This window comes from Brachyhypopomus gauderio, chromosome 6, assembly GCF_052324685.1.
Source record: "Brachyhypopomus gauderio isolate BG-103 chromosome 6, BGAUD_0.2, whole genome shotgun sequence".
Taxonomy (NCBI): Eukaryota; Metazoa; Chordata; class Actinopteri; order Gymnotiformes; family Hypopomidae; genus Brachyhypopomus; species Brachyhypopomus gauderio.
This window is the reverse complement of record NC_135216.1, coordinates 31,446,926-31,464,738: the sequence shown is the minus strand read 5'-3', so window position 1 is coordinate 31,464,738 and position 17,813 is coordinate 31,446,926. Positions and strand designations below refer to the sequence as shown.

Sequence of the window (17,813 nt, the reverse complement as noted above, 5' to 3'; positions counted from 1 at the left end):
AACTTGAGTGACAACATGCAGTGACAGGATGACAGCACCAGCACCCCAGTCTACGTCTATGAACCCCTGGATCTGTACCTTTATCCAAGGGGGCACATTAGTTATCAAACGCTAAACTAAATAAGTAGGTTTTCAACCTAGACGTAAAGATTGAGACTGTGTCAGAGTCCCGGATGCATTCTGGAAGGTTACTCCAAAGCTGGGGGGCCTTACAAGAAAAGGCTCTTCCCGCTGCTGTTACCGAATTCTGTTACTAATAAGTTGGATCACATCCTGTGATCTTTATAACTCAATAGAATAATTTTTTATTCAATACGGAATTTAACTGGGAGCCAATGCAGGGCAGATAGGACTGGACTGATATTCATCGTCTTGTACTTGCGTCACCCCTGTCTCTGACAATCGTTACATATTGGAGTACACCTAAATGTACAGAGAGTGATAACGGAGAAGTGAAGAACGTTACCAATGGTGCTGACAAGGGGAACAAACACAAAGCACATGGTGACATGCTGACGGAAATAAACAAATACATGGCATTGTGAATGGGAGTGGTTCACTAGCTCTATTTATTTTACAGGGCCAGAAAAAAGAGATGCATAACCACCAGGCAGTTATTTCCCAATGCTGCATAAGAACAGGTTGACATACTGTAACGCGGCACTCCCGAACACGGCGGTGTCGCGCTGGTTTTGAGGTGTGTAGGACTCAAGTGCAAACCCACAACTAATAAACGCCAAAACGGGCAAACGGAAACCTCCGCGGATGCGGGAAAACCAAAACCAAAAGACCTCCAAAGAAAATGCCAAAAACGGGATAACGGAAACCTCCGCGATAGCGGGAGAACTGAAACAAAAAACCCCAAAGGGAAAAACAGCTCAAAGCTACGGAGGAATCTAGACGTGCAACAAAACCAGGTAGGTAAACCACAAAAGAAAAACACACGCGGATAACAATCAACGCGTATATACTGCGAAAGAAACGGAGGAGAACCAAAATCACACGGAGAACAGCTCGACATGTCTGAGAGTAAAATAAGAGACAAGGGAGGGGACGTGAAGCTTAGGTACAAGACATAGGACTTCTACCTGGGATACCTGTCGGTCTGTCAACCAGAACTCTGGCAGACAAACCAACATAGAAATAAAGGAAAAGAGAAACAGTAGAGAAGAAGACAGATAAAGAGAGAAAGACTGAGATCACTCAGGGAGAAAAACTAGAGAGCAAGCGAATGAAACGCAGAGAGAAATAACAGCGAGAGAACAATGGCTTGGGCTGTGAACGTAAAGACAACAAACAACTTCAGCAATGGACTGCTGAAGTTGCTCACATTAAGTAGGCTGTAGCCTATTGCGTCTGATTGCCCCCAGGTCTAGCTCGCGGGCTCCTCCTTGTGGCGACCGGAGGAACGTGCCTGGGTCCAACCCTGACAGAACCCCCCCCCTCTAGGCCCGAGACCCCGCGGGCCCAGGGCAACAGCCCGGTCGCGATAGAACGCGGCGATAAGGGATGGATCCAGGATGTGCGCCCTGGGAACCCAAGACCGCTCCTCAGGCCCGTAACCCTCCCAATCAACCAGGAACTGGTCCCGTCCCCTGACCCAACGGACATCCAACAGACGCCGCACCGTGTAGACCGGACCCCCTCCCACACACACAGTTCAATATTGAACTGAACTAAATGTTATTTATTGTGAATGCATTTTTTATTGTTTATGTGGTTCTTTAGAATATACTGATATATTGATTATTTTAATAAGGTTGTATTCGGTTAAGTTTGTTAAATTCTAAGTGATCCATAATAACATTTCATTCTCCAATGTCTTGGTGCAAGCAAATAGTTTTGTGAAATGTGATACAGTGACATGGACATATATGTGTTTGTAGTAATAATAATATTTTTGTGAAATTTTAATACATAATGTGAACTGCAGCATATTGCAAATGTTCAGGAAAGAAAGCTTACCGAGTTAGTTTGAAATAAGCTATGAGAATAAAATTTACAAAACACGAATAGCTCTCCGCCATTTTTATTTAGTAAAAGTAGCTCTCAAAGGAAAAAAGGTTGGAGACCCCTGTTCTAAAGTGTTGCTGTGCCAAATGGGTTTCAATCCTTGTGTTTATAGGTGTTCTATGAACCTCTGTATAGATACATGAACTAATGTGCAATTTGAGTCTAACTTCCAGGTGTTTAAATATTATTAAATTGGATGCTGAATCAATATATATTTATATTGAATACATCACCTTATCTTGCCGTTTTTAATGTTATATGGTAACAGCTGGATTGTTTAATGTGTGCAGTAAGAAACCAAGCCGAAAAATAAAGAAAATAACACATTATAAAACCCAACAACATTATTAATGCTCATAATAGAATTTATTCAAAATGATTAAATTACCTAAAACATAAATGTGATAGACATTTGAAAACATGTGCATCCAAACATTTGAAAACAGAAATCAAACATTTGAGGATTACTGAACAATCAATGTGCAGTGCATATTTTGCAACCCCAAAATTTATTTACTAAATTTATGGAAACTAATTCATTGTCAAATAAAGATTGTTAAGGGAAGTATCAAAGATTTAAAAGAATAAACTGAGGTTCGTTCATTGTGACCCTAGTGCTACATAAGGAGATTATAGTTATAGAAGACCATCTATAGTTATAGATCATCCTTAAGATCTCCAGTGAAGGATCCATGCAGTCAGGAGACATTTCTGATCCTGAAATTTAAATCCCTGTAAAATAAAATGGTGTTATGCAGAATATTTAACCAGAATACTTTGAATCAAGATTAATATCAGTGATCCTATTATGATGCTATAAAAGATGATCTCAGAGTCAGTCCTGGAGTTCATGTTTTTAAACTTACGCTGCTTAAGTAATTGTGATAAAGAAGTTTGAAACATGGAGTGTGATGGTTCACCTGCTTTTCTCCCAGTCCTGATGAACGGCCCCATGGAGATGGAGGATGTGTCATGGATGTCCACAGACCTCGCAGCTCTGTGGTGGTGTCCAGGGTGACAGAGCTACAAAATAGATAGTGATAGTACTGCTTTAAAAAACACTGTGAAGAAATCACAAGATCCAGACATATCCAATAGTGAATGCATCCTAGATGTCAATGTAAAAATACTCCATTCAATATAATTTCCAACAGTATTTTTTCATAGAACAAACAATACAAATATTTTATACATGTTTACAATACTTTTTAGGAAGAACAGTAGGCCTACATGTTTCTGCACAATGTGTGATTTGTGATTACTCAAATACTGGGAGGTTTGATATTAAAATTTGATTCCTCCCAAACTACAGGATTGAAATATCAATGGTGGGTATACTCCAGGGTGATTGGGTGTGAGGAGGTATTAGAACTCACCGCTGCACAATTTTTGTTCTGCAGAAGGCAAAGGTGAATGGAGCAGTGAATGAAGACCTTGTTATAGGCCACGTCGTTAAAGACAAACATCTCGAAGGAGAATCGGGCAGTTGTGGAGACTCCGCTCTGAAGGACTCGCACTGTTTTATCTTTGGGATTAGGACATCTGAAAAATATTGAGAATATTTGATCTTAAAATCTGTAAACTAACACAAAATGGTGGACTAAAAGACACACACATAAGACTTTATCCAATAAACATAACTATACCAAAACAGTTGAACCAGCATTAGGTCAGTCCTAACATTTATAGCTCACTGGCAGAAGATGTTAATGTTCTGGGGTGTGTTTCCTGATAATGATCAAGTCTGATAATGATCTTAGTGATTTATGAACCAATTAAGAACAAAATAACGTTAAGAATGCCAGTTTCAACACCTCCTCGACATTATTGTCTGTTGGGCCACAGAGTCTCATCCACATCACAAAGGATTTTCTTTTGCAATGCAGTGTGTAAATAATTTTTGGTAATGTCTTATCCTGCCTGTGCAGGCTTCTGCTGTGATGTACTCAAAAAACATCCATGGCACTTAGCAGTGTCATCTGTCTGTATATACTTGCCAGTTGAAGGTTCATACTGTAAGATGCATCTTTTTTAGATAGATAGCACATATACTATTGTAGAGACGTGGTTGACTATTGGTTGATCTAAAGCTTCACATGCCTCCCTTGAATATCATTAGGATCCTTTATTGACACAACAAAAGTAATTGATAATGTAGGAAACCTCAGACCGTTTGCTTGATTATGCCAAGTGTTTGGTGTTCATAATGAGAAATTCGTGATGTGCACAAATGACTTTATGATGTGGAGTAATGTTGTGAAATTCAGTTCAGATCTGGAAAATGCATCAAAGCAACCAAGTAAAACTGTAATACACCACAAAAAAAAATAATTATAAAAAAAAATTATTAGGAAAACTAACATTTAAATGTCTTGTATAAAAACACATTAAAAACTGACACTTGCATGTCCTATAACATATCAGGCCTTTAAATATTCACACAATCACCCTATCAACCATGAAACTGCAGCGCAAACTGAATGTATCTAAAACTCACAATACTGGAATAAATACATTAAAAATAATAAAGTAAATGTCCCATACTGTTTACTGATGAGGTCCCAGCGGACACCATAGTTGCGGTCATTCACAGGGGTGGCCCAACATGAATCAATCATTGTAGCAATCTGACGACTGTCCACCCCCTGGACATACACTCCCACATAGACCCGCTGGTCCACCTTCACTTCTGCACTGCCGTTGTAAGGGAGGGTGAAACCAGGATCCTGATAGGGAACCATCCTGACCTGGTACATCCCCAAAACACCTGGAAGGTTCTTGTATATTGTACTGTAGAAGAGTACAACCACAGATCAATTAGTAACTGGCAAACTTGATATCCTGTCATTCTGTACAAAAATGAAACCATAGAAATGTAATAACTGTTCTGTCAATACAACTACATCATCACACGCATGTTTATGCTTATTTTATAAAACTTAAACACTGTTCAACAGTGTCAGGGCTCAATTAAACACTTGTGCGTTTCACCTCTGTAGAGGGGTGAATGAAGGGTCCATCGTAAGTGTCTGAGTGAGTGCATAAACACAGGAGAATTGCAGTTGTAGCATGTTCTGTCTGTTAATGGTGCTTTCTGCTGAGTTGACTGTCATCTGGATAGAGTTCTCGTAGATGAAGTGAGTGCCATTTGCCTGTGGATATTGATAAAAGTTACATTTAGTCAGGAAAAATAAGTTAGTAAACGTAATAAATGTGCATTTCTTTACACAACATATATGACAAATGAACTAAGATTCAGTGGGTTTTGCATTAATGACCTCTGACTGGTTGGATTAATTAGGGTCCTATATATGATGTTTACTTATTTAACTTCAGACTGCATAACTAGTGCTTAATGTACCATGAGGTTTGTGCCACAGATGTGATCATCATTATCAAAATGGAACACCAGTCTGCCATTCTGGACTGTTCCTCTGCAGCTGGGGTCACTCAGGTGTAAAGTGTGGACAGAGAAACCAGCTTCAAAGAGCTGACAGCGTGACAGAGACATGGTGCCTGAGCTGCCATCACACACTTCAACAGCGTCTAGAACAGAGAGGGGAGGTGAAGTAATGGAGCGTGAGAAGTCATGTTCTTCAAATGGTGTCAAAGAAAATACTTTGAGCATGTTTCCACATAATTGTATTAAAATGTGCTTTCACCATAAGTCTCTGGGTTTGGTCTTGGGTCATCCTGATTACAGAAGCAGCCATGGACACCCTCCATCTCCCCACACCACTCATCCTCAGTGCAGTTCACCTCCTCACAGTGGTCCACCAGTGCTATAAAGAGGAATACATTAAAATGTTAATCCAATAGCCAATAAAAAAACAAAAACTTACAGTGACAATATTCAATATTTACTCAGTGGAAATGTTTGTAGTTTACCATTAATAGTAGTGGTGGACATGCTGGTGGGCATTTGGGTGGAGGACATTTGGCTGTAGCAACCACGCTGCCCATTCCTGACTGCACACTCCTCAGAGGGAGAGCAGGAGGTGGAGACGCAGCTCAGCTCATTGGTAGCAGAACACTCACAGTGCTGGGAACATTCTGGAGTCCAGAACTGCTCACCTAGCTGCAAGAAAAAGACACTGCAATTAGTTCCATCAAAGTTCCATCAAAGCACACAAATGATCTTTTAGTATAAATTTATGATTGTACTCAACTGCACAACATTCTTTGCAAAATATAAGAACGTACATGAAAGTAGAGTCCATCGTAGAGGCAGCCACACTGGTCCACTGATACACAGAGACCTCCACTCCTCATGAAGCCTTCATCACAGAAACAGCCCTCTGAACACGTGCTCTCACATACAGCATCAGTGCTGCTGGCACAGGTGTGCCCACAGTCTGTGCCACACAGCTCATAGTGACTGTTCACAGGACAATCCATGCCTGACAAAGTAAGACAAAGAATTAAGTCGTGCAATGTGATATATCTCTCTACTGAGCAATAGTAGATGTATTTCCATTATATGAGTATAATCTCTCCCATACTGTGAGGACAACTAATAATTTGAAATGGGTTTGTTTCAAATGACTTACGGCAGGTGGAGTTCTGTCTCCAGGGATTGACTGTTGCATTGGCAGAATGACAGGCACTGACATAGGTCTGGATGGAACGGCACAGTACATCGTTACTGTACCCAGACAGGCAAACATCAAATACACAGTCATTGAAGTAGGATTGAGGGTCCACATAGTCATGGCAGAAGCTGAAGGGACCCTGTCTGTCCCTGATGATCTCACACTGAGTTTGTGCCCTAGTTTTGTCTGGGCATGATGAACATGAGTCTCCACACCCATCACTGCACACTGTGTCATTCTCGACTCTCCAGCTGGCTCCAAACTGGGAAGCTGAAGTCTCCAGTGCACCTGAGCGTGTGAGGAAGTCGTCACTCGTCTGACCGTTGTAGTTACCACACAGACCACACGTGGTTCCACTGTAATTTCCTGGGACAGTGATCCGCGCCACCCAAGAGCCATCGTAACTCACACTAAGGCCAAAGTCAGTTGTAATGTAAGTGTTCATTCCACTGGAGTAAATGGACACTCGGCCAGAATCAAGCAGGACTGGAAGGTTCCTGGTCTCATTATCAACCTGATGAAGACAAAAGTTGATCTTGTCTTTAATACATTCCCCCACGTATAACAGGGCTTCCATCACATAATAACTGCTTTTAAAAAAATTCTCCCTTTGGCAATTTCTTATTTTTTGTTTAAGGTACAATATATCAAGCTACTACCTATAATTCCTCCTTACCTTGACAGCGCCATGCATGTTACGTGAGATGTGTACCATGTATCCTGAGACAATGACATAAACGTCAACAGTGATGGAAACTGGGAGTCCATTCCATGGTTCATTTCTAGCTGAGACCTGGAAATACGGTAGTCCTTGACTATCATTGCATACAGTTGCCAGAATGTATCGACAAGTGCCCTGGAAGTCAAATTTGTGCCCATCAAAAGAGGTGTAGTGGGGGTCCCCTGAAGCAGAGCACGTGGCACTGGGCTGTGACAGCTTCTCGGAGGGGTCCACTTTTGCTAAAGACAGAAAAGGAGAAAACTTTAAACAGATGAATGCGAAGGGCATTTTTTACTGTTTTAGTTGCTAAAGATGCTAGGGGAAGTAAATGGCTGGCTGGCAAACTCTGCAAAGTACAAAAAACCCTTCGCAAAACAAAAGTAGAATGGATTGGAATGTAACAGGGTGAGGAAAACTTGAGAAGGGCCATGGAGTGGTGCAGGAGATAGTGACTCGAATAAGTGACAGAGGAACAAGAGAGAGAGAGTGAGAGAGATAGGTGGAGAGACACTTAGTAATGCAACGATGGGACACAAGGCAAGAGATAGGCTGAAAGCGCAACGACATGAGACCAAAATGATTCAGCAGTGATCTGTCACACCTCAGCTCCTTAAGTAGGAGGGAGGACAGATATGACACATCACTGCTGATTGCCCTGACTCCACCTAGTGCCGGCTCATGAGCTCCCCCTGTGGTGACTGGAGGAGCCGCATCCGAGCCAGCCCTGACAGTCTCCTCAGTATTGCATTTTCAAAACACATATAGACCTGTTGCCACATTTCAAATATTTGATTCATAAAAGACAGGCAGGTAATTGTTTGGACGATTTACAAAGCATCACACATTTACTTAGTGGAAATGTTCATAGTTTACCATTAATAGTAGTGGTGGATGTGCTGGTGGGCATTTGGGTGGAGGACATTTGGCTGTAGCAACCACGCTGCCCATTCCTGACTGCACACTCCTCAGAGGGAGAGCAGGAGGTGGAGACGCAGCTCAGCTCATTGGTAGCAGAACACTCACAGTGCTGTGAACATTCTGGAGTCCAGAACTGCTCACCTAGCTGCAAGAAAAAGACACTGCAATTAGTTCCATCAAAGTTCCATCAAAGCACACAGATGATCTTTTAGTATAAATTTATGATTGTACTCAACTGCACAACATTCATTGCAAAATATAAGAAGTAGTGGTGGGACTTTAACGCGTTAATTTCGATTAATTAATTACAGGAAAATTAACGCACTAAAAAAATTAACGCATTTTAACGCATTTAACGGACGAGACACTTTTGCACCGTGGAATGTTTCTCAGTGCGCGAGTTCAGATTATGGACACACAATAAGATGATCATGATGGAGATGACTGAAGAGGCTACGCTGGTGGATGGGAAATTTAAATATAAGAAACTTTCAGATGGAAGTACAAACAAAAATAGTGTTATTTACACTTTATGTAGGAAGGAGTTCGCTTATCACAGGAGCACTTCCACCCTTCGTTACCACCTCAACGCTAAACATGTTGCGGCTAAAGCTGGGCGTACACTGTGCGATATTTTAAATTGTGTACTCAGCTCCAGCTCAAACTGTACGACTAAATCGCAGGGAAAGTCGGCTCGTGGAGCTGCTTCAACAGTGCGATACTCTCACGAGGAGCGATTTGAATTTCAAACATGTTTGATGTTCTTGCGACGCTGCGATTTCTGATCGGGAGTTGGTCGTGAGGTGTGAATCGTTCCTCGTTTACCTGTGTAAACTATACGATGCACGACACGCGATTGAGCCGAAACGAGTGAAAAATCGGCTGAAAATGGGCCAAAAATCGCACAGTGTACGCCCAGCTTAACGCGCAGGTCAGTAATGATAACTTAGCTGCTAAATGTATTCCTAGTACGATAGGGTGACCAAACGTCCGTAATTCACATCCTGTGAGGAAACGTCCTGGTTTTTAAATGACCTTCATTGGACCATTAAGACTGGATTAAACTTTCGCGAATGGCCGTAGCACGCGACTCCGCACGCGTTTATACTAGTGGTGGGACTTTAACGTGTTAATTTCGATTAATTAATTACAGGAAAATTAACGCACTAAAAAAATTAACGCATTTTAACGCACGATACACTTTTGCATCGTGGAATGTTTCTCAGTGCACGAGTTCCAGGCATACAGATTATATGGACGCATGATAAGATGAGCAAGAAGCAGATGACTGAAGACGCTACGCTGGTGGATGGGAAATTTAAATATAAGAAACTTCCAGATGGAAGTTCAAACAAAAATAGTGTTATTTACACTTTATGTAGGAAGGAGTTCGCTGATCACAGGAGCACTTCTACCCTTCGTTACCACCTCAACGCAAAACATGTTGCAGCTAAAGCTGGGCGTACACTGTACGATATTTTAAATCGTGTACTCAGCTCCAGCTCAAACTGTACGACTAACTCATTGCGGAGAGTCGGCTCGTGGAGCTGCTTCAACAGTGCGATACTCTCACGAGGAGCGATTTGAACTTCAAACATGTTTGATATTCTTGCGACGCTGCGATTTCTGATCGGGAGTTGGTCGTGAGGTGTGAATCGCTCCTCGTTTACCTGTGTAAACTATACGATGCACGACACGCGATTGAGCCGAAACGAGTGAACACAGTGTACGCCCAGCTTAACGCGCAGGTCAGTAATGATAACTTAGCTGCTAAATGTATTCCTAGTACGATAGGGTGACCTAAACGTCCGCATTTCACATCTTGTCCCGGTCGTCCCGGTTTTTTTTTAAGTGAGGAAATGTCCTGGTTTTTAAAGTACCTTCATTGGACCATTAAGACTGGATTAAACTTTCGCGAGTGACCGTAGCGCGCGACTCTGCACGCGTTTATACATGACGCGTCATATTATTTGTGTTGTTCGCTCTCTGTGGTCGAAGATAAAGGCTTACAAGAAGCGCTGCACATTGCGTCAACTGATGCAAGTTATGAACTACCGTCCAGGGGTGAGTTTCCCAAAACGTTCTTAGCACCAAGTACTTCTTAACCTCGTACGTAAGAACGAGGGGAAAAAAACAGGTTATTGTGAAAGGGAAGTAAAACAGGTTATTGTGAAGAGCGCCACAAATGTGGCTCTGACTGGGGATCACTGGACCTCTGTTAGCAACATTCTTAAGAATTATCTTGGTGTGACAGCTCATATTATAGATGATGAATGGAAGATCCAGTCATTTGCTTTGAACATGCAGAAGACACTTCTAGGCACTATGGAGATGCCTGTGGCAGAGGCCTGGGAAATTTAAGAAAAGTATACCATCTAAAATGGTATTAAAAAACATCTTCTGATTTACTTCAATTCTTCCAATATCCTGAGCAAAACTCCCAAAATTAAACAACATTTTTGGTCAGAATTTCCAATGTTCTGAACTGTTTTCTGCACTCATATATTGGTCTGTGTAGTAGACTGGTGGAAAAATAAACAAGATGTTGAAGTTTGATTATGTTCATTGATTCATTCATCATTCAAACTTAAATTAATATTTCTCATGTTAAATACTGAAATGCGATTAAAATGCGATTAATTTCGATTAATTAATTACAAAGCTTCCGATTAATTCGATTAATTTTTTTAATCGCGTCCCACCCCTAGTTTATACATGATGCGTCACATTATTTGTGTTGTCCGCTCTCTGTGGTCGAAGATAAATGCTTACAAAAAGCGCTGCGAATTGCGTCAACTGATGCAAGTTACGAACTACCGTCCAGGGGTGAGTTTCCCAAAACGTTCTTAGCGCCAAGTACTTCTTAACCTCGTACGTAAGAACGAGGTGACGAAGTACTTGGCACTAAGAACGTTTTGGGAAACTCACCCCAGAAAGACAATGTCGAAGAAAATCCAGCAGCTGTATGATGAGGAAAGAATTAAAACAGGTTATTGTGAAGAGTGCCACAAATGTGGCTCTGACTGGGGATCACTGGACCTCTGTTAGCAACAAGAATGATCTTGGTGTGACAGCTCATATTATAGATGATGAATCTATAGATGATGAAGATCCAGTCATTTGCTTTGAGCATGCAGAAGACCACTTCTAGGCACTATGAAGATGCCTATGGCAGAGGCTTGGGAAATTAAAGAAAGTCTACCATCTAAAATGGTATTAAAAAACATCTTCTGATTTACTTCAATTCTTCTAATATCCTGAGCAAAACTCCCTAAATTAAACAACATTTTTGGTCAGAATTTCCAATGTTCTGAACTGTTTTCTGCACACTACACATATATTAGTCTTCGTAGTAGACTGGTGGAAAAATAAACAAGATGTTGAAGTTTATGATTATGTTCATTGATTCATTCATCATTCAAACTTAAATTAATATTTCTCATGTTAAATACTGAAATGCGATTAAAATGCGATTAATTTCGATTAATTAATTACAAAGCTTCCGATTAATTCGATTAATTTTTTTAATCGCGTCCCACCCCTAATAAGAACGTACATGAAAGTAGAGTCCATCGTAGAGGCAGCCACACTGGTCCACTGATACACAGACACCTCCACTCCTCATGAAGCCTTCATCACAGAAACAGCCCTCTGAACACGTGCTCTCACATACAGCATCAGTGCTGCTGGCACAGGTGTGCCCACAGTCTGTGCCACACAGCTCATAGTGACTGTTCACAGGACAATCCATGCCTGACAAAGTAAGACAAAGAATTAGGTCGTGCAATGTGATATATCTCTCTACTGAGAAATAATAGATGTACCTCATTTACATGTGTATAACCTTTTCCATACTGTGAGGACAACTAATAATTTGAAATGGGTTTGTTTCAAATGACTTACGGCAGGTGGAGTTCTGTCTCCAGGGATTGACTGTTGCATTGGCAGAATGACAGGCACTGACATAGGTCTGGATGGAACGGCACAGTACATCGTTACTGTACCCAGACAGGCAAACATCAAATACACAGTCATTGAAGTAGGCTTTAGGGTCCACGTAGGCTTGGCAGAAGCTGAAGGGACCCTGTCTGTCCCTGATGATCTCACACTGAGTTTGTGCCCTAGTTTTGTCTGGGCATGATGAACATGAGTCTCCACACCCATCACTGCACACTGTGTCATTCTCGACTCTCCAGCTGGCTCCAAACTGGGAAGCTGAAGTCTCCAGTGCACCTGAGCGTGTGAGGAAGTCGTCACTCGTCTGACCGTTGTAGTTACCACACAGACCACACGTGGTTCCACTGTAATTTCCTGGGACAGTGATCCGCGCCACCCAAGAGCCATCGTAACTCACACTAAGGCCAAAGTCAGTTGTAATGTAAGTGTTCATTCCACTGGAGTAAATGGACACTCGGCCAGAATCAAGCAGGACTGGAAGGTTCCTGGTCTCATTATCAACCTGATGAAGACAAAAGTTGATCTTGTCTTTAATACATTCCCCCACGTATAACAGGGCTTCCATCACATAATAACTGCTTTTTAAAAAATTATCCCTTTGGCAATTTCTTATTTTTTGTTTAAGGTACAATATATCAAGCTACTACCTATAATTCCTCCTTACCTTGACAGCGCCATGCATGTTACGTGAGATGTGTACCATGTATCCTGAGACAATGACATAAACGTCAACAGTGATGGAAACTGGGAGTCCATTCCATGGTTCATTTCTAGCTGAGACCTGAAAATACGGTAGTCCTTGACTATCATTGCATACAGTTGCCAGAATGTATCGACAAGTGCCCTGGAAGTCAAATTTGTGCCCATCAAAAGAGGTGTAGTGGGGGTCCCCTGAAGCAGAGCATGTGGCACTGGGCTGTGACAGCTTCTCGGAGGGGTCCACTTTTGCTAAAGACAGAAAAGGAGAAAACTTTAAACAGATGAATGCGAAGGGCATTTTTTACTGTTTTAGTTGCTAAAGATGCCGGGGGAAGTAAATGGCTGGCTGGCAAACTCTGCAAAGTACAAAAAACCCTTCGCAAAACAAAAGTAGAATGGATTGGAATGTAACAGGGTGAGGAAAACTTGAGAAGGACCATGGAGTGGCGCAGGAGATAGTGACTCGAATAAGTGACAGAGGAACAAGAGAGAGAGAGAGAGAGAGAGAGAGAGATAGGTGGAGAGACACTTAGTAATGCAACGATGGGACACAAGGCAAGAGATCGGCTGAAAGCGCAACGACATGAGACCAAAATGATTCAGCAGTGATCTGTCACACCTCAGCTCCTTAAGTAGGAGGAAGGACAGATATGACACATCACTGCTGATTGCCCTGACTCCACCTAGTGCCGGCTCATGAGCTCCCCCTGTGGTGACTGGAGGAGCCGCATCCGAGCCAGCCCTGACAGTCTCCTCAGTATTGCATTTTCAAAACACATATAGACCTGTTTCCACATTTCAAATATTTGATTCATAAAAGACAGGCAGGTAATTGTTTGGACGATTTACAAAGCATCACACATTTACTTAGTGGAAATGTTCGTAGTTTACCATTAACAGAAGTGGTGGACACGGTGGTGGGCTCTATAATTGCTGTTGTTTCTGGAGTGGTAGTGATAGTTGTTTCTGGAGTGGTAGTTGTTTCTGGAGTGGTAGTTGGTGTTTCTGGGGTGGTAGGTGGTGTACTGGTACCAAAATCTATAAAATCACACATTCTCAGATTTATTTTAACTACTTCTTTGATATATTGGTCTTTCTTTGAAGAAAAACGAAGGTGATTGTGTTAAGGTAAAATATTTACCGGTACAGTATGCTGAAAAACAGATGGTCGGGGCAACAAACTGATAAACGTAATAACTTCCCGGACAAGCCTTCACTTGTATGGAGGATTCATGAAAACAGCAGCTGCCGTTCCAGCTCGCACACACTTGCAGTGTGACCGCTCCGTCTTGAATTTGAGGGTGAGAACCGTTGAGCCACAGAGGGATATATGTGCCACACCTTCCCTCTGTAACACATGAATCTGACATCTGGACATCTGCTCCATTATAGAGAAGCCGATACCAGCCATTCCAGTTGGTAAAGGTGTCACACCATGGACTCTGGCCCCATGGGAAATAAACTTGGTAATGGTTTGTGTTGTTCGTGGCTCTCCAGGTTTCGTCCAGCTCATTGTAGGTCTCACAGGGGTCGACTCTCGGGAACTCAACAGTGACTGTTATAAAAACATAACACCTTGGGAGGTTAAAAAGGTTGTACGTTTCTTTAACAGTAAGAGTAGGTACTTTTATTTTATTTTAGTGTAATAGCAATCACACCACACTTTGATTATACCTGACTGATGGGTAGCCACCCACACACCCAGCATGTCATGGAAACAGTCTCAACTGAACACTATCAGCTGTCAGAAAGACAAACTCTGATCTAGACCTAGCTGTGTTTTTATAATATAGTTTGTTAGAAACGATTGGTCATGGCTAAATGTAGAATTTGTTTGCTCACTGATTAAGAGGGCAGACTGTCATTTAACAGTTGGATTCCATATAATCAAATATGCAGCTATTGGCAAAGATTGTTATCAAAGTACTGACAAATGTTTCCAGTGTGTCCTAATATGTAGTCTATATTAACACACAAACTGCTTCATTAGAAAACCTACCTGGACTTAAACTCACTAGTCATGCGTATGTACAAATATCTGGAACTAAACACATCAGATGGAATTAGCTCTATATGACACGTGTACTGTACATAAGCATGACTAGTGAGTTCAACAGTTCAACATTCCCCTCTAATCAATTCCTCACTGAACTGATCAGTGGCGCCCCCAGCTGGTTACAGTGGGAGGCTGATGTAGAGAAAGATGTGTTCCTAATACTGTGGTGTTTCTAATAGTGTGGTATTTCTAATACATTGGTGTTACTAATGCTGTGGTGTTTCTAATACTGTGGTGTTCCTATTACTATGGTGTTCCTAATACATTGGTGTTTCTAATACTGTGGTGTTTCTAATACTGTTGTGTTCCTATTACTATGGTGTTTCTAATACTGTTGTGTAAATTAAATAAATACTAATTTCAAAATCTCAAGAGAAAATGTAAAGCTGTTATCTGAGTTTGCTAAAGGATAGCCACAAGCTACTTGTCTTTTGCTGTAACATAAGTGTTTACTGAGATAACTAGTAAGGTAAATATTAAGGTCATTTTCATGTATTTGTAAAATGACATAATCCAAGGACATACGAAGTGTGAGTGGTTTACCGTTAGTGGCATTAGCAGTGACCACAGGGGTGAATGCTGGTGTGGTAAATGGCATATTTGTTGGGATTGTTGTAATGTCACCTGTAAACAAAAACATTTTCAAATGAATTTTTGTGATAAAATGTGTTAACATTTTTACTGTACTAAAACGTATAAAAACACTACAAAAATGAAGAGAGAAAATTATAGGGCAACAACAAATCTCCTATGTATATATATATATATATATATATATATATATATATATATATATATATATATCCTACTATATTTTAGCTCAACAGTACATGTATATATTACAAAAAATGTTTGTAGAGAAACACATTTATTGGCATTGCAGATTAATTTATTTTCAAATATTAATGTAAGGGAACAGACTATAGCCTGCTTTATACCTCCGGACACGAACGAATTTCGTCCGTCCGTAACAGTCATATTGGATTAGAAAGGTATGAATGCTAAAGGTATCACATGTATAAAGCATATAGTCTAAATGTGTAAGCAGCATTTAACAGTCTAGCAACATTTAACTAATGTCAATGCAACAGCCACATCAGTGCTGTGTAGAACAGCCTGCCAGTCAAATGATGTCTGTTCACCAGTACTCTTTAACACTGGTGTGCAGTATATCGTGAGTAGAAACTCAACACTGCTCAAGGACTACATGACGGCTAATCCGCTAATCCCAGTGTTGCATGTGTGATTTATCGGTGAAAGACCGAACACCTGCAAGGGGCTTCTAATACTGTGGTGTCTCTAAAACAGTGGTGTTAGTTTCTAATACAGTAGTGTTTGTAATACAGTGGTGTTTCTAATACACTGGGCTTCCTACTTAAGTACACTATTATTAAATCATACCAAGGGAAAACAATGAAAGTTAATATCTCAGTATTATCTCACTTTTTGCTCAAACATAAGACTCTACTGATATTGTTCAAAGTTATGAATGTATGGATAGACCTTGCAAGTAATTTGTTTGGTAATTTTTATGTCTTTGTAATCTGAAAATAATTCAAGGAAATAAGTTCTGTGAGCAGTTTACCGTTCATGGTGTTGGGAGTGAACCCAGTAGTGTATGTTGGTGTGGGAGCGGGCGTTCCTGCTGTGGTTGTTGTAATGTCACCTGTAATGAAAACTTTTTCAAATTAATTTCTTTAAGAAAAATGAAACTGATGCAGTCGGTATTCCGTGTGTATGTCATGCACCTCTCTCTCCCTCCCCTTCTCTCTTTCTTTATCACTAATCATCCTTCAATCGTTACTTCTGTAAACTACTAAATAAAGCCACACTCATAGTACATACAGCTGCAGGTTTAAGATGTTAAACACACGGAGGATAGTGAACATTACAATTCAAATGTAAGATACAAATACAAATACAAAAAATACAAATAAGACTTCCAAAGTGTTTCATGTGTACGGTCATTTTTAAATTAAATGAATTTCCTCCCATATCCACAGTTTTGTTCACATTAATATGTACTGTAGATGGGCACAGATACAGACACTGGACTGCTGTGTTTATGGTGCATATGGTTCACCGAACTACATGTAAATGGAGTCACTCTCTACTTACAAATGTCTCTACCTTCATCAATATCAACACCAGAAAAGCAACAGAGATTATTCACATTGTTCAAAAATGATGCATTTTAAGTAAACTTAAATAACATGCTTGTAATTGTTTATTGTTTACTTTATAAAAATTATGTCAGGTTCAGTTGAGGAAGTGAATATGTGAGCGGTTTACCAGTAGGGGGAGTGGTGACCACTGAGGTTGGTTCTGTAGTGCCACTTGGTTCAGAATTGTTAGCTTGTGAAATCGTGTTAACATCTGTAATGAAAGCAGTGTTACACATTACACATACCATCAACACATTTGTTTGTTTTTTAGCATAGCCACCAATGATATGTCTTAGCATTTGAAGACTTTTTGCATGAGTCTTTAAACAGTATTTTAAAACACATTGCTAACAATGTCACGGTACAGCTCCCGACCCCTCCCCTTTGGGCGTGTGTTTATGTTGTCTACGTCCAGTCGTCTGCGTCTGTGTATCTTCGTGGGTGTGGTTGTGTCAGAGTGTGATTATCAGTCTCACCTGTGGCTCGTCTCTCATAATAACTTGGGGTTTATGTGGTTCGTCTATGTGTGCGTTCGTGCAGTGTCCCGTGCTCGTCTTTGTTTGAGTGTCACTCGTGTGTGTTGTGTTAAATGTCACTATCTGCGCGTTGAGTGTTACAAATAAACGTGACGGTGCTGTCTGTGAGCTGGACTCCGTGAGCCTCGTCTTTCCGCCCGCACACAGCGTCACAAA

General features: G+C 40.9%; 1 protein-coding gene across 1 annotated transcript in view; it reads right to left on the bottom strand.

Moving 5' to 3' along the window:
• Positions 1–2,363: 2,363 nt before the first annotated feature.
• The window catches only part of LOC143517686 (uncharacterized), a 177,545-nt gene continuing 162,095 nt past the window's right edge, over positions 2,364–17,813 (bottom strand). Inside the window, exons 67-86 of the mRNA XM_077010429.1 lie at positions 17,249–17,332; positions 16,542–16,622; positions 15,500–15,580; positions 14,042–14,455; positions 13,792–13,938; positions 12,866–13,149; positions 12,148–12,703; positions 11,801–11,997; positions 8,200–8,389; positions 7,282–7,565; positions 6,564–7,119; positions 6,217–6,413; positions 5,902–6,091; positions 5,676–5,795; positions 5,375–5,559; positions 5,005–5,165; positions 4,558–4,803; positions 3,390–3,555; positions 2,934–3,036; positions 2,364–2,745 (exon numbers count right to left, since the gene is read on the bottom strand). Coding sequence (XP_076866544.1) covers positions 2,738–2,745; positions 2,934–3,036; positions 3,390–3,555; positions 4,558–4,803; positions 5,005–5,165; positions 5,375–5,559; positions 5,676–5,795; positions 5,902–6,091; positions 6,217–6,413; positions 6,564–7,119; positions 7,282–7,565; positions 8,200–8,389; positions 11,801–11,997; positions 12,148–12,703; positions 12,866–13,149; positions 13,792–13,938; positions 14,042–14,455; positions 15,500–15,580; positions 16,542–16,622; positions 17,249–17,332 — 4,250 coding nt within the window. The 3' untranslated portion in view covers positions 2,364–2,737. The remainder of the gene's footprint in view (positions 2,746–2,933; positions 3,037–3,389; positions 3,556–4,557; positions 4,804–5,004; positions 5,166–5,374; positions 5,560–5,675; positions 5,796–5,901; positions 6,092–6,216; positions 6,414–6,563; positions 7,120–7,281; positions 7,566–8,199; positions 8,390–11,800; positions 11,998–12,147; positions 12,704–12,865; positions 13,150–13,791; positions 13,939–14,041; positions 14,456–15,499; positions 15,581–16,541; positions 16,623–17,248; positions 17,333–17,813) is intronic.